Consider the following 21,226-nt stretch of genomic DNA (forward strand, 5'->3'; position numbering starts at 1 on the left):
ATTCTTAGAGATAGGATCTATGGGCATTTAGAGAATCATAGTCTGATCAGGGACAGCCAGCATGGCTTTGTGAAGGGTAGATCATATCTCACAAGCCTGATAGGGTTCTTTGAGGAGGTGACCAGACAGATCGATGAGGGTAGTGCAGTAGATGTGGTCTACATGGATTTTAGTAAGGCATTTGACAAGGTTCCACATGGTAGGCTTCTTCAGAGATCAGAAGGCATGGATCCAGGGAAGCTTGGCCATGTGGATTCAGAATTGGCTTGCCTGTAGAAAGCAGAGGGTTGTGGTGGAGGGAGTGCATTCAGATTGGAGGGCTGTGACTAGTGGTGTCCCACAAGGATCGGTTCTGGGACCTGCTTTTCGTGATTTTTAATAATGACTTGGATGAGGGGGTAGAAGGGTGGGTTGGCAAGTTTGCAGACGACACAAAGGTTGGTGGTGTTGTGGATAGTGTGGAGGACTGTTGAAAATTGCAGAGGGACATTGATAGGATGCGGAGCTGGGCTGAGAAGTGACGGATGGAGTTCAATCCGGAGAAGTGTGAGATGGTACACTTTGGAAGGACAAACTCCAAGGCAGAGTACAAAGTTAATGGCAGGATCCTGGGTAGTGTGGAGGAGCAGAGGGAACTGGGGGTCCATATCCACAGATCCCTGAAAGTAGTTGCCTCACAGGTGGATAGGGTAGTTAGAAAGCTTATGGGATGTTAGCATTCATAAGTCGTGGGATCGAGTTTAAGAGCCGCGAGGTAATGATGCAGCTCTACAAAACTCTGATTAGACCACACTTAGAGTACTGTATCCAGTTCTGGATGCCTCATTATAGGAAGGATGTGGAAGCATTGGAAAGGGTGCAGAGGAAATTTACCAGGATGCTGCCTGGTTTAGAGAGTATGCATTATGAGGAGAGACTAAGGGAGCTAGGGCTTTACTCTTTGGATGAGAGGAGACATGATAGAGATGTATAAGATATTAAGAGGAATAGATAGGGTGGACAGCCCTCTTTCCCAGGGCACCAATGCCCAATACAAGAGGGCATGGCTTTAAAGTAATGGGTGGGAAGTTCAAGGTAGATATCAGAGGAAAGTTTTTTACCCAGAGAGTGGTTGAGGCATGGAATGCACTGCCTGGGGTGGTGGTGGAGGCAGGTTCATTGGTCAAATTCAAGAGATTGCTAGATAAGCATATGGAGGAATTTAGAATAGAGGGATATGTGGGAGGAAGGGGTTAGATAGTCTTAGGTGAGGTTTAAGGGTCGGCACAACATTGTGGGCCCAAGGGCTTGTATTGTGCTGTACTGTTCTATGATTCTATGAAACCGGAGACCCGGAGGAAACCCATGCAGTCACGGGGAGAATGTACAAACTTCTGTTCGGTTGTGGTAATCAAGTAAACCAATATTCTTCATTTGGAATAAATGGCTGCAGCAGAAGGGTAGTTTCCATTTTAAATTTAATTGAGTTTATTCAATTAGTTTTAATCATTTTCTTGTCCTTTACTTGCTTGATTTTTACTTAATTAAAAAATGTTAGAAGTATTTTTAATGTTCATAGTTTTTGAATACTCATGAATGGCAGAAGCATCCCAAGACATTCAATGGCAATGATAGATTTGACAGGCAGTAAACCCAGGGGAGGACCTTGAAGGGTTCACAAAGCAACTCTGGGATGGAACCTGTGAGTTTTTCTTGGAAAGGTTCAGCAGTACACTGGGCCTTGCTGATCAGCTGGGAGGCAACTCCCTGAGATCTGCTTTAGCTAATACTGGGCTTTATGGCTGACAACTTCTGAACTCAGGTGGGCTTGCGATCAGTGTAGGATCTGGTCCACTGTCTTAAGATGCTGTTGGAAATGCACACAGACCTGAATGAAGAAAGCCTAACATTTTCTGGTGAGTATCATGGGTATTTTACGGATAAGTCCAGCAAACTCGCACTGTAGATTTGAATCCTGTTTAACATACCATTCCAGTGAAGGTTCTGTTGAGCAGGGTTTACTTGGCCAACAACTTCTTGATTTCCACCTTCAGCCACATGGGTGGATGCTGGAAGTTGCTGCTCAATTTACTGTTTAATATTAGTGAGTGCTGATACCTTCCACTTGAATGCTATCACAAAACCTGGGCCAGATATTTCATAGATGGCCTAAACTTTATGGTTTTAATGAAAGCCAAACTGTCACCATTTTGTTTTGTACAGTGGGAAATTGATTCAAGTATGCACACGTACAGTTACACACAGAAGTTCCTGGCACTGAACCCATGCTTTCCTGGGGCTGCACTTTGTTAAAACTTTCTCCAGGATTATCTTAGAAATCAATGATATAATGAGGATTTCATGTATTGCACGGATTTAAATTTTATACTACACCATAATTACTGCTTAACAATCTCTCTGGCCCAAAGAAATTCTGTTATTTCAAGGGGATTGCAGTTCCTTCAAATTAAAATATCTCAGAATATGGAGTTTAATAATAATAAAAACAATTATAAAATATTCATGATATTTCAACTTCTGTCCAAATATTATGTTTCCATTGTTATTGTTATCTTGCGCTCTCCAAAATGTTTAAAATTTAGATAAAATTTGGACCTTTCACTTCCTGGTTTGCTGCCTCTGAGTCAGTGACATTGAAACCCTGCCCATAGCCCATGCATAGAGCAATGTCTATAACATCCACGGATTCATATTGTGGAAGTTATCCATACAACTACTGAATCTGACTCAGCACATTTACTGGCCAATGGCAGGAGCTATAGCTTCGATAGGAGATAGGGTGCTGTAAGTAAAATGTGAAGGATCCTGAAATTGTTATTAGTGGGGTATGAATTCTTAACAGTTTCCAACGCCTCTATTTCACCAGTTTATTAATCATTTAAACTGTATGGGTTTTCTTATCTCCACTAAAATAGAGCATGGTATCTCTGTTGAATATATACTTTCTAAAGCACTGACCAGAGTTTTATCCAGAATGAGAACAAACTAACAATGTACATTTTGCTAATGTGGCTGGCTAACAAGAACTTAATGGTGCAGGCTAACAACATTAAGATAAAAAGTCGCTAGAAATTGTGCTTCTTGGTGGTCATTATCTGTCCCTATCTGTAGCTGCCCACCTGTCACCTAGTTTCTCAGCACATTAGTCATTATTCTTGATTCATTTCTCCTGCTGATCCGTGTCCATACTTCCCAATTATCTATTTCTAAGTCATTTAGCATCATCTGTTTGTGGTTTGTGACTGAGACTTCTGGAACTCCATGAATAAAGTTGAAACCTGCCAATATCTGAATATTTTTCCATAATATTTGTGCATTTTTAATATCTCATAGGAATCGATTGTTTTCACTGTCAAAGAAATAATGGAAGGTTTCACCCTATAGAGCTCATTTAAAAAACATATTTGTGATGTTCAATTAAATTGAATTGTGATTCATTTGAAGTAAGGGATAATATAACAGTTTTACTTACAATAATGTTATATTTAATGTTATACTTTAATGTTCTGTTATTTATGGATAACATAGCATATTGACATTCATATAATGCAGGAACATTACTGTTAATTTACCAGAATATATTAATATTATGTTGCTACAGAGTACTGTAATACAGTTAGCATACCAACAAACACTCTAATACTAGTGACTGGCAGAGAAGTGTGCTCTACCACAATTTTATTTTGGAAAGTTTAAACTGCATGTTATTCTATGAGGATGCTTCATGAAAATGAAATGTCTGGGTGATACATATAGATTCTGATATTAATGAGATAACTAATTGACTGGGTAGTTATCAAACATTTACTAAACCAGTCTATATTTCTACAGTAATACTAAAACAACTTCCTTTCATAATATTTGGCACTTCCCTATGGAACCATAGGAGATGCAATGCTTGTCCTCTTACCTTTTGCTTCCCACCATTCAGGGACCCAAACAATCCTTACAGATGAAACATCAATTCACTTGCATTTGGTGCTCCCTCTACATCACAGAAAGCAAATGCAGATTGGGCTATTGCATAGCGGAGTGACTGAGCTTTCAATTGTCCGTCACTTTAATTCTCCATCCCACACCCTCTGAGCTCTCTGTCTGTGACTGCTGCACAATTATACCAAGGCCCAATGTAAACTGAGCACTTCATCCTCCATGTGGGCACATTGCAGCCTTTGGGACTCAATATTGAATTCAACAATTTTAGGCAACTTGCTTTGCCTGATTTTGTCAGAACTGTCCAATTCTGTTGCTGATTGTATTAACTCTGTTTTTCTCTCTCCATTGACACTGCCTGCTGGGCATTTACTGTAGCTCGGTATTTCACAACTTTTACACGTTCCTTTGTTTTCTCTTTCTCTAAATGTCCTTTTTAACCTGTCACCCGGATGGTTTCATCAATAGCTAATCACAGTGGCAACCCTGGCCTCATCCTTCATTTCCTTTGTCCTACCTATTCCCTCTCCCAGTCTCTCTGCAACTTAACATTAACTTGTTTTCTCTCTTTCCCAGTTCTGATGAATGATCTTCACCTGAAACGTAAACTCCATTTTTCTTTTCACAGATGCTGCCTGACCTAATGAGTGTTTCCATCATTTTTTAAAAATCAGATTTCCAACATCTACATTTCTTTTTTGATTTCCAGTCTTAAAATTATATTTATTTGCATTCATTCCAAAAGTAAATCAACCCATGACAAAAGGTCCCTGGAAGGAGAATGAGTCAACATTACTTCTTAGGAAACCCCGGTTCAAGAGTGCTTTGGCAAAGAACGATGAGCAGGTCCCTTTCCCTTCTAACAGGGGGGTGATGATGGAATGGGGTGGAGAGGGGGGTGTGATGCCAGTTGTTATTGTTAACAATGGGCAAATAACAGGCTAGACAAATCTAAACTGATAATAAAATCAGAAAATGCTAGAAATACTTAGCTGGTAACATCTGTGGAGAGATTAGTTTTAATATCTCAGGTTGATGCCCTTCCACCAGAAAGCTAAATTGATTTTGTTCGATGCTTGTAGGTGATAAGAAGTACATCATGGGCCCAAGGCCTTCCACAGTTGACGCTGCTGTATTTGGACAATTGGCTCAGGCCATGTGGACTCTGCCTGGAACCAGACCGGAAAGGCTCATCAGAGGTGAGAAGTAATCAGCTTTGTGATAAAAATTTACACAGCTGAAGCTAATGTTATTGCTGAAAAGCTCTATAGATTGTGAATAGTTGACTAGTTGGTCCCAAGCACTGATCCCTGCGGTACCCCTATAGTCTTAGCCTGCCAATCTGAAAAAGGTCTCTTTGTATTCCATCTGTTAACCAACTCCCAATCCATGTTATTGTTACCCCCAATTCCACATGCTCTACCTTGTTCACCAACCTCCCATGTGGGACTTTATTGAAAACCTTTTGAAAATCCAAATGCACCAATCCACTGGTGCCTCCTCATCGATTCAAAACGTCCTTAAAGAACCTCAATAGATTAATCAAATGTAATTTCTCACACATTAATCCATGTTGGTTCTAAGTGTTTTGCTATCCCATTGTTTAATATTGATTCTGGCAATTTCTCTACTGCTGATGTCAGTTCAAGAGGTTTGTATTTCCCTCTTTTCTCACTTCCCTCGATAGTGGGTCACCTTTTCTACCTTCAATTTTGCAGGAGCCATTCCAGAATCTATAGAATTTTGGAAGATGTCAGGCAGAGTGTCCACTCTCTCCATAGCCACCTCTTTCAAAACTCTGGGATGTAGATCATCAGATCCTTGGGATTTATCAGTTTTCAGCTCATTAACTTCTCTGGTGGTATTCTTTCACTAATACTAGTTTATTTCATTTGCATTAAACAAACATCATAATTACAGGAAACCTGCACTTTTATATGAGAGACAGAGCTACAACAATATTGTGTCAACGATTTCAATGCAGGTTTTGTGAAATTGAAGTTAAAGTGCAAGGAAATTCTGGTTTACTATAAAAATGAGCTTAACTCACACCTGAATTTCCTCAATCTCTTGCATCAGAAATGGGTACTTTTGGATTTACGCCAGGTTTCAGCATAAATTTTCAGAAACTCAGACCATCAATATTTTAAAATCCAACTTTCAGGTTTTCAGGGAACATACTGAAAAATAATGACCTCTAGTGGCAAAGTGGGTCACAGCCATTATTATCTAGTCCCTGAAATTCTTCTTGTGTCTACAAGGTGGTGCTGCAGGCAAAATAGTTCAGGTTTTGCTTAAGTGCTCCTGGGAACTTTCAGAATAATGTCTCTTACAATTTGATCAATAATGTTGAAATTACATATTAATATACAAATTGTTAAATTTAGGGAAGTTTGAAATAAATTGCTAAACTGGAATATATGAAAATAAGCACATTATAACATAAGATGTGCAGATGTTTCTGAACTAACGTATATATAATTTATATTTATATAATGTATACATTTATAATGGGTTTTATAAGTTGTTTAATCTGTGAAAAACATAGTTAACATTATTTTGTGCTTCAGGCTAGTGATAAATCTCTGAAACTACATCCAGTTCAGAAATTGTCATGTGGAAAGGGTGTAATTGTTATGAAAAGAAGTATGAGGATTTTTGTTCCCCTTTATCTCACTAAATAAACTGAGGCAAAAAAAAAATTTCAAAATAAGAGCTTTAAAACTATTTGTAATCCGTTCTTTTAGTAGGCTAATGGTATTGGTTAATTAGTGATTTTGTGTAAAAACATTTATCTAGAGTCCTGATGTTATGCAAGTATTTCCTGCCAACCTGATTTAGTGAAAGGCTAGTGAAACATTGGAATCTTCTATGTCATTGGTAATTTCTAGTTCTTAATAGGAGACCTAAGATGTGTAATAAGAAATATTGCTCAGAAATATGCTATTTAGTACAATTGATTTACACTGGCATTTATAGTATATAAGAGCCTCCTCCTACCCAACTTCATCTAATCCTTTCACATTATCCTCCTTAGATCATTCAGCTCACAAATGTAGAAATGGCATCTCTAGTGAGGGAAAAAAATTGCAGGGCTGTGGGGAAAGAGCAAGGAATGGAACTAATGTTTCCTTTGGCTCCAATTCTTCAGGTAAAGTGGTACTGGTTTACTGCATGTTGCGCAACGTTTTTATTGAATGAAGCATCACCTTGCAGTTCTAAAATGATCGGCAGTTGCCACTGTAAGATGGGCAACAATATTCCGAGGATGGTGGGCTGAAGGATCTTTCTCTGTCCTGTATGACTATTATTCTAGGACCAACTAGCAAGGGAACAACAATAGAAATTGGTTGATATTTTCTTCTTTCCATTTCATTAGGAATATAACTGCTGAAACATCACTGTTCCTTTCTCTACAGATGCTGCCTGATGTGCTGAGTGTTTTCAATATTTTCTACTTTAATTTCACATTTCAAGAATTTATAGTATTTTGCTTTTGTGCACTTGTTTTAAGTTAGTATAATGATATCCTTTCTATATACTTGTTCTCTTATCATAAACTTACAGGAACTCATTTAAAGGGGATACAATGAATTTTTTGGTTGCAAAGTGGTTGTGATCGCAAACTCACTACCTGCAAGGGTAGTGGAAACTGAGACAGTCAGGGTTTTTGAAAGGGAACTAGAAAGGCACAAAGGAAAATAATTGGCAGAGTTCTGGAAATGGAGCAGCTTGCACTCAATGGGTTGAATTGCCGCCTTCTTTGATAATAACATTTTGATTCAATGATGCCCTGTAAAACATAATCATTGCTTTAGGTCAAATTAAATGTTCTGCATGCAATAGTGAATAATCACATTATTGTTGCAAATCTCCAAATGGAAATTTGTTCAGAGTCTGTTTTCAATGGTACTCTGCTTTCTGCAGCAGTGTAACATCTCTTCAATCTTTTTTTTCCAGATGAGCTGGTTAATCTTGCTATGTACTGTAAGAGAATTAAGCGGAAGTTCTGGCCTGAATGGACGGAAGAGAGTGATGATGCTTCATACAGTAATGAAGATGAAACTAGTGAAGACAGTTTGACTCCCACACCACTCCAAGACTTCAGTTTGTACTCTCGCACAGAAACATTTGATGAAGAGTTAACTGAAAACAGTGTTTCCTATTCACAAACTCCAGACACTGATTATACTGGTCATTCCCTCTTTGATTCAGATGTGGAAATGGAAGAGTACACAGATAACGAACTGGTCAAATGAAACATACTAAAGAAATAACAATGTATATTCTGCACTTTAAGCAGTAAAACTGATGTATTCTGGAGGTCACTAGGAATCATCCAATACAGGTATTGTCATTTAGACCAATGTGAAATCATCACCAGTTACAATATCCAAGAAATTCCTTTACATCAGTAAAGTCTGTTCCTCTAAATGTATAGTACTTAACTGACGTATATGCTCAATGAACAATACATTTGGTCATAATTGTCACTGTATGGTAGGTAGCCCCATGTGCCTAATGCATTTGGTTTTGACACTGCAGTTCTTTACAGCTATCCTGCACAAATGTGCTTCTTTTTCATTAATTTTAGGCATTTCCAAAACTACATACATCTAGGCATATGATAGATTATTTCAATGCAAATCATGGTCCGCTGCAGTATAAATAAGGCCTTCATTGCTAGGTTCTGAGAGACTCTTCTATGGACTGCCATCACACAGAAGTTTATGTGTTACATTAAAGACGAAAGTAAAGCATTCAATCACAGATATACAAATGTCAATTCAATGAGGCAAGTTTTTAAGGTGTGCATGGGTGGCAGAAGTGTACTTAAATGATATGTGTACTTATCAACTAGTGTTACCGATGAATTGATGGAATAATATTACAGAGAATTTCTTTCTTGGAACTTTATATATTTAAACTGTGTTGCATTTACAGTGTGTGAAACAGATGGTAAACAGTGTGCTCTTGAACTTCCATTAATAGTTCATTTGAATCTCCTTGTTATATTTTACTTCTACTAAGTATGACTTGGAAAGAATAGTTTCTGAAGATAATTAGTCAAATGGTCAGAGGATTCATTTGTACTAGTTCTGTAGCAATTACCCTAATCAAGTATTTTTTAAGTGAGGAAATACTCAAGTTAATTCAAGTTAAATTGAGCTAGATAATAGAAACAATAGGGGCTCCAATTGGACAATTCTTGAAAATGGGATCAAGGATCATAAAGAAAATGGAAAATAAATGCTGCAGATGCTGAAAATCTGAAATAAAACTGAAAATGCCAGAAACACTCAGTAGGTCAGGTAGCATCTGTGGAAAGAGAAACATTTAATGTTAATTCTGCAGTGAGAGCATTGTTTCAATTGTCCAGTGGTCTGCTTTTGGTATCTGGTGTGTCAACATGGCTTTCAATGTACACACACTGTGGAAGTGTGCATTATCAGCCATGGTAGCAGCAGACACTCATCTTCACCCAGATTGCTATCTGTTGGAGGTATAAGTTTAGATGGCACAGTGTGCTCTCAGAAAATAAAGGCTTTACAACTCCTCCTAATTTAGTAAATATAGTCAGCTTTCTTTGAATTGAGGGTCTAAGATTGAGCTGGGTAATAGAAACAATATTTCTCTTTCCACAGATGCTACCTGACCTGCTGAGTGTTTCTGGCACTTTCAGTTTTATTTCAGATTTTCAGCATCTGCTGCATTTATTTTCCATTTTCTTTATGATCCTTGATTCCATTTTCAAGAATTGTCCAATTGGAGCCCCTATTGTTTCTATTATCCAGCTCAAATTTTCTTGCACAACAGAGAATGGCAAACTGTGAGAAAATGCAATTATTTTCAACTCCAGGCTGGAAAGATTAAGGTGTATAACAACTTACTGCCATTGAGACCATGATATCTGTCGGTAAGGCCAGGTTTCCACTCCTGCTGAGTCCCCTTCTCGCCCTACTCCTCCTCTTCCAACAGCTTGTTTCCATCCTTGTGCCCTCCGCTGTTTCTTTTAGTCATGCAGTACTTCTTTCAGTCATGTCTGCAAGCAATAGGTTGCACAGAACCTGGACATCAGAAAACATTCTTTAGACACTGGCCCACTATTTCCTGTAGGTTGCACATCTATTTCCTGTAGTTGCACCAAATCCTTGCAAAATTCCAGTAACAGCTAAAGGAAATGAATCACTTAACATGTGGACAGTGGGGGTAGTGGGGAGGGGTACTTCCTGTTGAAAAATTATGAGAGGATGTTAATTGGAGCAAATTAAAACATCAACACCTGATAAATTGATACATCAATCTGTCTGCTCTGCACACTTCCAGCAAGCTGAATGATTATTAGTATCCTCATCAATGTGTGCTTGCTAAGGAGTTCTGAGGGCACTTGTAGCACTCAAATTCTAACAATTCATATTTCTTCCTAATGAGTTTCCAAGTACATAGTAGGTTTTGGACCTCAGTTCACAATCACTGTTGTGATTCAGAGGAGTGGATTGCAGAATTAGTGTATGCCAAGTTTCCACAAACAACAATGAGATAAATGAATGGATAATTTACTTTGAAGTGATGATGCTTGGCAGGGCACAGGATGCTGGATACTGGCGGATCTCACACAAGAACACACAAGAAAATAGGAGCAGCAGGCCCTTCAAGACTGCCCTTCCATTTAATATGATCATGGCTGACCTATGCTCACCTCAACTCCTCTTCTGAGCCACTTCTCTATACCCCTCCATTCTTCAATCTGTCTATTATTTATTCATCTCCACTTTAAATACTTTTAATGATGCAGTGTGACCACTTGTCAGGGCAGATCTCTTCTGCCCTTCTTTGAAGAATTGTTAATGTTCACTTTAAGAGACTTTTAGAGTAAGGCATGGCATCGATTAAACATCATACCTATGTAGTGACCTGCCTATATACAGGGACATAACATAATAATTTATAAACTATTTTGAGTCTTAAAATGGGGCAAAATATACATGGTCTTACATGTAACCAATACAGAGGAACCATATTAAATGGAGACATTGGGACAGGCATGGTAGTGTAGTGGTTAATGTAACGCTATTACAGCACCAGCCATCCGGGTTCAATTCTGGCCGCTGTCTGTAAGGAGTCTGTACGTTCTCCCCGTGTCTGTGTGGGTTTCTTCCGGGTGCTCCAGTTTCCTCCCACATTCTAAAGATGTACAGGTTAGGAAGTTGTGGGCATGCTATGTTGGCACCAGAAGCGTGGCGACACTTCGGGCTGCCTCCAGAACATTCTACGCAAAAAAGATGCATTTCACTGTGTGTTTCGATGTACATGTGACCAATAAAGATATCTTAATTTCATGGTGATATCTCTAAGTCCTAGGAACAGGTTATGTCCATACTCTGTTGTGTGTAGGTCATTCCTGAGGTGGAGAAAAATATCACTTTTGTTAAACTATAAGCTACCTTTGCTGATATTGGACGAATGAAAATTTAAAAAGAAGATACAGTTGCTGGAAATCTAAAATAAAAATAGAAAATGCTGGAAATGCTTAGCAGATCAGGAAACATCTGTGGAAAGAGAAACAGAATTAACATTTCAAGTCAATACTCATGTGCCAGAACTGGGAAAGAGAGAAATTAACTTGTTTTTTTTGATTTTCTTTCACTGTTGAATTCATTGTAATTTCTCTTCCAGAAATGTCAATCTATAAGAAGTTCTGCTCTGCTCTCTGATAGGATTTCCCTCCATCTCTTTGCCTTGTGTGAACTTGAATGTTTCTGTTGCCCCTTTTTGCTTTTGATAAGATGTGAAGATGTTTAACTAAAACTTGCTTCCACAGCCACATCTCGTTTCTTAGCAAATGTTTCCAGCTCCAGCTCAATCAATGTGGATTCCAGCTGAAATACCACCTTTCACAATTTGGATCCACCCAGGATCACATACATGTTCATACTATCCATTATTTCTTGATGCAGTGTTCTCATCGTATCCTTAGATCCATGCTTAGTGCCATGCATCAGCACAGGATTACTTTTGAGGTTTCTCTTCAACAACACCCACACATGCTATCTCAAAGCTGTGGTACTGCCACATTCAATTATTCTGCATTTTTCCTTCCTTTTGGATGTCAAAGATCACCATAGGTCTCCAAAACCCCATAGGACCTTTCACCATTTTCACTTTCCTGAGACCAACCCTGCCCCCAGTTCTACCTCCTGCTCTTTCCACCATCCCTTCCGATCTTCCCCTCTCTGATCCTGAATAGTCAGTCCTCAGCAGAAGCCTCATCTTCATCTCCCTACATCCACATCTTAATGATTTGTGAATCTGATATGATTTTGAATTCGTTTTGCACTGCCTCTGTGCCCATTTCTTTGGCCGTGAGTCCTCACCCCAGACTGTGGGACCTTAGTCTTGTCTCCAGAATTCCCAGTCCACCTGGACGCTTCCCTCTGGCCTCATACCCTCTCTAGATGAATTCACTGCTAACTGCCAACGGGATATTGACCATCTTGATCTTTCCACTCTCCCTACTCTCTCTAACCTACTCTCTTCTGATAAATTCATTGCCACTTCCTCAACTCTATGTGTTAACATTACTCCTCTTTCCAAAGATACTGCCTGACCTGCTGAGTGTTTCCAGTGTATTCTGTTTTTATTATTGGATGAATGTTCGACACTCCTCTATATTTTTATTGCAACCACTAACCCATTTATTTTAAAGAGATGGATGGCCGACAAAAGAATGTTCGATAAAAACGTTAAGTGTCTGTTAATATTGGATCAGTAATTTCTAGGCAATTTGTTGATGCTGGAAAACATAAGAAATTGGATACCATTGTCCATTGTCTGATTCCATACCCATTCATACTAACTTGGGCTTTGCTCAAATTATCACCTGTACCAAGAGATTAAACATGGCATTGTTATTAGTGGTAACAATAACTGACGTGTATACTTCCTGAAAAGACAGAAATGTTTTTACAGTGATTCAAATGTTCTTAAGTATGAACTCTTTGAATGATGAAATAATACCCTTAACATCTAGATGCCAGGCTATTTAAAGCATTTGCTGTATAACTCAAATGTAGTTTTGAATTACTTGGCAAATTAAATTATATCACAAAATGGCCCACATTTTGCTGTAGTTGGGCACCTGTTGCCTAGACTTACCTTTGCATATTTAGAATGCTGCATGGGAAGCTGATAATGATGCAGTGAAGGAAACCAGGCATCAGAGAGCTGACTAAACATGGCAAGCTACCATCTGTTTCCTTAACCAAGGAAATGTAGAGTGTATGAATTCAAAAATACATATGGAAAGGGAAATAAGGTGAGTGATTGTGAGATTGGATTGAGAGATGCAGCAATTTTAATAGTTATTTTTCAGTTCCTAGGTAGTTGTTTGGCAGTAATTAGTACAGCAAATTGTTAAAGTAACACACAACCTCAAAATGACAAGATATAATTTCCAGTTAACCCACAGTTATTTTGGCTGCAAAAGCAGGTAAGCTTCAAATGGAAACTGCAAGAACTTATCAAATTACAAATTCTGCAGAAACCGTGGGACAGTTATAAAACCCATGCCATTGGCTCCTACTGCATTTTGAAGTAAATAAACATTAGTATCTTCAGCAATAATAATTGCATATTGATCTTTTGAATGCTAATCATTATAGACCTCGTTTGGTAGGTACTGACCATCGTATTTTGAAAACTTGCTTCCAAAGAACTATTTTTGTGAGCAAATCATTAAGAGTTAACTTTAATTAACATGTAATTAACTGCAGCCATGAAGACAGCTTCTTCCTTCCATATCTTCTGTAAGGTCCTGCTCAGGCTATATGTGCATAGTTCAATTTAATTTTGATTTCTCAACCTTGGACTCCGCTTTTTAACATCCTCAAGCTTGACACAATTTAGATCAACACACCTTGAAGCACAACCCATTGATGTCTCTTTTCTGTAGCACTTCATGTTAAAGAGCAAATGCTCAGCAGCTCGGCAGGGGCAGTCAACATTGGACTGATTACATTCAGTTATTTGAATGTGGGGCCTGTAATGTGTTATGTGTTGAAATGCAGCTTCCCAGCATGTGTAAGTGACCCAGATTTCCAGGTGCCTATGCTTTGGATTAGTTCTGCATCTATTTTGAACAGTGGTTGGCTAACTAAATCACCTCTCCCATCTACTGAGTAACCATAGAAAATGGTGATAAACCCAGTTGGATATGTCGGCTTCTTAAAATAGAGTCCTTGTCATAACTGAGTGGTTTTTGTTTTGCTTATTTTTCTTCAGGGTACCAGACTAGAAGATTTTGGAGACAGGTGTTGCATTTAATTTTTTAAATATCACCTGCATGGATATAAAAATGCACCCAGAAACTAAAAAGTGAGCAACACATTAGCTTAGCAAAGACACTGGAGAACATCTTTTCTTCATTAGTGGGGGTAATTTTGACTGATTATTGCCCCTTAGATCAGGAGAATGTCTAACAGGTGGCTCTGAAGTCTTACATGTTCCTTGGCTAAAATTACTCCCACTTTGTTAAAATTTCTTTGATCCTGCCAGTTTACAAAGAGGAGATAAAGAAGCAGGGACACAAGTGGAAAGGGGTTTTCAAACAGGAAGAGATTTAAACCGAGAATTGCAAACATTTCAGGTAAGCTCATCAAGTCTCACATGCTGGAGCAACAGCAAGAAGATGTCTTGTGTAAATAATGTTATCCAGCCACTCATTGGGAAGGTGCAATATATTCTTTTATATCAACATATGAAAATATGTTGCACTCATTGAGTTCAGTGTTTCTGATCATTGTTGTTACTTGGTACGTCAGCAGCTATGAAGCCGTTTAGTAATTTGTGTTAAGCCTTCCTTCACCAAGTCTTTGTTTCAATTGCTGAAGGCAGATAAATTATGTGCGAGTCACACTTGGCCATGAATGCAGACTATTTGGTCATCCAACTATACAAGCAAATATAGGAGAGTGTGAGTTAACATCCATCACTTAAAGAAACAACTGAAGCCTCTGAATGTAAGCCTTCATCGTACCCAGATGACTTAGCTACATATCTACAGGATGAAAAATTGGATTAAAGGAGACACAGGTTTAAGAGTTGTGACATGTTTGTAGCTGCTCTTACCCTGGCACCATGTACTGAGAAAAAAGTTTTTTTTTGCATCTGTGTCTGCTCACATTAACTTTCCCTTCCCAATCCTACTTTGTCAGATTTCTCTCCTATTTTCACAAATGTCCCCTCCGAATTTATCTCATCCAAGAAGATTAATGTTTTGATCCCTCGACCCCATTCTCAATAAAATGTTGACCGACCAACTTTCCTTTTTTCCCTTCAAAATTGTTTTCACCATCCCTCCTTCAAATAACCCTTCTCTGACCTTCTGCTCACTGACTATTCCCAGTACTCCCACACTTGCAGTTCTACATGGCCACCCTTGAGAGTCTATAGATCTGCAGATACAGTAAAACTCTGATAATTCACCATCCGACTATTCAGAAATCCTGATTGTTTGGCTCTGGCTCACCAGCTGCTAATTCCTCTCCTCCCTTCCATTCACTGGTCCCAGTTCCTGTGCTGCCTTTAACCCACCAGGGACCTGGTTCCTACGTTCCCTTTAAGCTCACCTGGTTCTATTCTCCATGCTCCCTTGAAACTTGCTTGGGGCCTTGTTTCCCTTGCTGCCTTTAAACTTACTGGCTTTACTGGAAAAATTATTATTCTACTGTGTAACATTTTTAAAATGTGAGATAAAATTGTGTCGAAATACTGATAGAATAACGTCTGATTGTCTGGAAGATCTTGTCTGGTACCACCAAAGTCCCAAGAGTGCCGATTAACAGAGTTCTATTGAAGTAGGTTGGCAGGTAACAAGGACTTGGTGTACTATTGAGAGAGCAAGATGCCAAACCACTGGGATTTCAGAACATTTGGATCCCAGTTTTATTGTAACAAAAACAGAAAATGCTGGGAGCATTCGGCAGTTCAGGTAGCATCAGTGGAAAGAGAAACAAAGTTAATGTTTCATAAAAATACAGTGTTTCAGTTACCTCTTTCCCAGAATGGTTGTACAATATCCACAAATTCTGAATTAACCTGTCAACCAGATAAATCCACAATGCCGTTCTAAAGTTTGATATGCCCTGCTTGATATACCTTGTTAAGGCAAAGGTGACTTGCCAGAGGAGCCCAAGTCTATAAGAACATAGAACAATTAGATGTTAGAGCCTTAATGGACATTTAATGTTGTGGACAAATGAGAACAGCTCGAACACTGGCAAATAATTAAATAACCACCATTAGAGAGCTGACAGTCAGTTAACTGCATGTAGTGTAGGACTGCATAGATTAGTATATAGTCCAATACAATATGATTTTTTTAAATGCATGCCACCAGATGCTAAGGATGCAAACCAAGAAATTAACAGGCTGGATGGTTTGAAAACTGTGGGCAACAGAGCTATAGTTTGGCGGCTAGTGTGCCAGGTAGGCCAGGTACCCCCCCCGTGATTTGCATTTTTGTAAAATGGCCCTCAAATACACTCAGTGAAAAATGTTTAGTTTCCTGTGCAGATAACCTGCTTGCAGTGATTATTGACTCCAACATTAGTGAGAGGAATAAGATGCAGATGGGCAAAATCAGTTATGGTCTATCACCAGCTACAGTAAAACTCCAATAATTTGACACCCTCAGGACTTCGTGATGCCGAACTGCCAGATTTTGCGAACTATTGGATGTTACCCAAACATGCTTTTAGTTCATTTTTTTTAAACATGCTATACAGTGGTACTTAGTGAATTTTGTGGCCCATGAAGCTCTTAGCTGGATTAGATCTTTATTTGGACTGGATAATGTGAAAAAGTGATGACAATTATGCATCAACATTGGCTCTACACAAAAAGAACACTAGGTGTAGCACTTGATTTTTAAGAACTATTTGAGTAATTCATTGCCTGAAATAATTTGCTACTTGCCAGTGCAGCTACTGAGCCCAAATCATGCCCAATGAAAACATTAATGCTGTGAAATTCTGATAATCTGCTTTCTGACTATTCGGAAATCTTGATGGTTCAGAATCTGTCTCAGTACGTGATGTTTGCCGTGCTCCCTTTTCCCTTCCCAAGGTCTGGATTCTTGAGCTCCCTTCATACTCACCAAATTATATTTGTTGCACTCCCATTCCACACACCAACGCACCAGCATCCACTGCCCCTTCCCACTCCTTGTTGCCCCACTTCCTGTGCTCCCTTCCCACTCCTTGTTGCCCCACTTCCTGTGCTCCCTTCCCACTCCTTGTTGCCCCACTTCCTGTGCTCCCTTCCCACTCCTTGTTGCCCCACTTCCTGTGCTCCCTTCCCACTCACTGGGGCACCAGTGCCCACACTCCCTTTCAACTGACCTGGTTCACTGGAAATTTTATTATAGTACTGTGTAGAAAAGTCAATTAATTTGGCATCTGCCAATCCAGCATCACCAAAATCCTGAGCATGCCAGATTATCAGAATTTTACAGTAATTGAAAAACTGCAGATGCTGGAAATCTGAAATAAAGACAGAAAATGTTCGAAACACTCAGCAGGTCATGCAGCACCTGATGAAAGAGAAACAGAGAATATTTCAGAACTGATCACGCCCTTCATCAATTCATGCCCATTTTGAGCAGTCATGGGACTAGGAGTCTCATGAGTTAGTGAGTATTTTCCACCTTCATCAAGGATGCTTTGAGATCATCATTGAAGTGTTTCCTCTGTCCTCTTGCAGGAGCATGGAGTGGAGTGCTTGTTTTGGGAGTCAGTGTTAGGTATGTGAACACTTGGAATCCATCGGAATTAAATACCAGTTGTCTAAGTACAACTTGCAACCTCACCACCCCCTCATCCCACTGCCCCACCACCCCCATTGAGAAAGGCTGTGGCTACGGATTTGCTTGAGTGAGTGGAGTACTCTTCCAATGGTAGGAAGATGACCACAGTCTCCCCATTCCTCTGTTATGTATTTGCCTGCAAGTGCTTCACCACCCCTCCCACCCTTAGTTCACAGGACTGCTGCAATATTCTTGCATGTGTGAGTACAGACTGCTCATACGAAAGACTCCAGCTGTGCACTTACCTGTATGTTTACTACTGCATACAGACAGAGAGAATGGGCCCTTTCACTAAATACCATAAAACAAAAGTCCTTCACCAAACTGCCCCAATGTTACCCTGCTTATAAAGGTCCATGGCCAGACCCTGCAAAATTTACCTACCAGGTCGCAGGAAGCCATTTGGTCTATTGGGGCTATGCTACTCTCAACAGAGCAATCCTATCAGCCTCATTCCCTCTCTTCTTATTGCCCTGGAGCACTGCATCTTTTTATCTCTCACATGCTGATCAACTTACCACTAATTTAAAATGGAATATATTGGAAACACTCAGCAGGTTAAGCACCTTCTGAAGAAGGGTCTTTGACTTGAAACATTAACTCTGTTTCTTTCTAGAGAATATGCCTGTTTCTAGCTCTTTCTATTTTTATTTCATATTTCCAGCATCTGCAGTTTTTTTTAAAATGTTCAACTCCCTTTTAATTCATTTGTCAGTTTCCCATCCTAAAGTGGTAATTTACAGTAGCTAATTAACCTTCTGGCAAGTCCTTGGCATGGGGAGGGAAGTCAGAGCACCCAGCTGAAATCCACACAGCCATAGCTTCACTCTGATGTAGGTGTTTTGCCATGATGAAGGAATTTGTAAATTAAACATTTATGAATATGAAGTTGAAATAGATCATAAACTTAAAAGAAGACAATTAAATGACATCAGATTAAAAACACTACCGTTCCCCTGGAATTACATCAGAGAACCTTTACAATTTCATCACAGAAACTTTACAACTTCACCTTGCAAGAGTCTAAATGAGGCACATATGCAAATTGTTAATAGTTGATTGGCTAATTAACAGCAGCAAATAAAAGGAAGGTAAGTATAAGTAGAATGGCCATTTTGGGAGCAGCCCAGTGTGGTAGGGGAAAGAATTGATGCTTTTGCTCAAGAGGCTTCTGTGAGAGGAGGTGGAGGCTAAGGTAAGTCTCTGGTAAGTTTCTTTCTTTCTTTGGTTTTTCCTTTAGTGCTGGGCCAGAGTAGTTAGAATGGCTTCAGGGTCAGTGGTGTGTTCATCTTGTGAGATGTGGGAGTTCTGGGAGACCTCCAGTCTCCCTGATAACTACATCTGCATGAGGTGCATCCAGCTATGGCTCCTTATGGACCATGTTGGGGGACTGGAGCTGCAGCTGGATGACCTTTGGCTCCTATGGGAGAATGAGGAGGTCAGGGATAAGAGCTACAGGGAGGTAGTCATTCCTAAGCTTTGGGAGGCAGGTAGCTGGGTGCCTGTCAGGAGAAGGATGGAGAATAGGCAGGTACTGTAGAGTACCCCTGTGGCTGTTCCCCTGAATAACATGTATATTGCTTTGGATACTGTGGGGTGGGGGGGGAAGAAATGACCTACCAGAGGAAAGCCAAAGTGACCAGGTCTCTTTCACTGAGCATGGTTGTGTGGCACAGAAGGGAAGGGGGAAGAAGAGGAGAGTGATAGGGGATTCAATAGGGGAGATTCTGTGGATGTGAAAGAGACTCCTGGATGGTACGTTGCCTCCTGGATGCCAGGGTTAGGGATGTCTCTGATCAGGTCCATGGTATTCTGAAGGGGGAGGGTGAACAGCCAGAGGTCGTGGCATATATCTGTACCAATAACATAAGTAGGAAAAGAGATGAGGTCCTGAAGAGGGTATATAGGGAGCTTGGTAGGAAGCTGAAAAGCAGGACCTCAAGGGTAGTAATCTCTGGATTGTTGCCTGTGCCATGTGCCAGTAAGGGTAAGAACAAGTTGATTTGGCAGATGAATGTGTGGCTGAGGAGTGAAGGCAAGGTTTTGGATTTGTTGATCATTGGGATCTCTTATGGGGAAGGGATGGGTTACACCTGAACTGGAGGGGAGGCCAATATTCTTGCGGGCAGTTTGCTAGGGCTGTTGGGGAGGGTTTAAACTAGTTTGGCAGGGGGATGGGAACCCAAGTCAGGTGGGTGCACTTAGTGTACAAGTAAATGCAATGTGTAGAAAGACTGAGGAAGGATAGGCAGTTGAAAGGGCAAAATTGCAGTCAGTTGGATGGACTGAAGTGTTACTTTAATGCAAAGTATCAGGAACAAGGGTAATGAACTTGGGCATGGGTAAGTACATGGAGCTATGATGTGGTGGCCATTATAGAAACTTCCCTGTCATAAGGGCAGGAATGGCTGCTGGATATTCTGGGGTTTAGATGTTTCAAAAGTGACAGGGATGGAGGTAAGAGGTGGGGGAGTGGCTTTGTTGATCAGGGATGGTGTCACAGCTGCAGAAAAGGAGGATGTCCTGGAGGGATTGTCTACTGAGTCAGTGTGGATGGAAGTCAGAAACAGGAAGAGAGCAATTACTCCATTGGGAGTATTCTACAGACCCTGCTCCCCAAAAACACAGGCCATGGCAGCAGAGACACTGAGCAGGTTGGGAGGCAGATTCTGAAGAGGTGCAAAAATAACAATGTTGTTGTCATGTGTCATTTCAAATTCCCTAATATTGATTGGCACCCTTCAGTGTAAAGGGGATAGATGGGCAGAGTTTTTTTTAAGGATTCCTGACACAGTATGTGGAGAGGCCACACTGGATCTGGTACCAGGCAATGAGCCTGATCAGGTTTTGGAACTCGGTGGGAGAGCATTTTGGAGATAGTGACCATAACTCCTTGACCTTTACCATGGCCTTGGAGAGGGATAGGAGCAGATGATATGGGAAAGCATTTAATTGGGGGAGGGGGAATTGATGCTATTAGGCAGGAACTTGGGAGTAAAAATTGGGAACAGATGTTCTTGGGGAAGTGCACAGTGGAACTTGTTTAGTGAGTACTTGCATGGGGTTCTGGATAGGTATGTCCCATTGGGGCAGGGCAAGGATGGTAGAGTGAAGGAACTGTGATTGACATAGAATATCTTGTCAAGAGGAAGAAAGAAGTTTACCTGAGGTTTAGCATGTATGGATCAGACAGGGCTCTGGAGAGTTACAAGATAGCCAGGTGGGAGCTTAAGAATGGACTTGAGAGAGCTAGAAGGGGACATAAGAAGGCCTTGGTGAGTAGGATTAAGGAAAACCCCAAGGTGTTCTACACAAATGTGAAGAATAGGAGGATGACTGGAGTGAGGGTCGGACTGATCAGGGATAAAGGAATCATGTGCTTGGAGTCAGAAGAGGTAGGGGAGGTCCTTAATGCATACTTCAGTATTC

General features: G+C 40.1%; 1 protein-coding gene across 3 annotated transcripts in view; it reads left to right on the forward strand.

Moving 5' to 3' along the window:
• faxcb (failed axon connections homolog, metaxin like GST domain containing b) overlaps positions 1-9,050 on the forward strand; it is a 46,283-nt gene extending 37,233 nt beyond the window's left edge. For 2 of the 3 annotated variants that reach the window (XM_052024638.1, XM_052024640.1), the window contains 3 exons: positions 5,016-5,132; positions 6,971-7,084; positions 7,894-9,050. In XM_052024638.1, the coding sequence (XP_051880598.1) occupies positions 5,016-5,132; positions 6,971-7,084; positions 7,894-8,192 (530 nt within the window). In that variant the 3' untranslated portion in view covers positions 8,193-9,050. The remainder of the gene's footprint in view (positions 1-5,015; positions 5,133-6,970; positions 7,085-7,893) is intronic. The other variant, XM_052024639.1, reaches the window with a different exon arrangement.
• The last annotated feature ends 12,176 nt before the right edge of the window (positions 9,051-21,226 follow it).

Source organism: Pristis pectinata, chromosome 10 (assembly GCF_009764475.1).
Source record: "Pristis pectinata isolate sPriPec2 chromosome 10, sPriPec2.1.pri, whole genome shotgun sequence".
In the NCBI taxonomy this organism is placed as follows: Eukaryota; Metazoa; Chordata; class Chondrichthyes; order Rhinopristiformes; family Pristidae; genus Pristis; species Pristis pectinata.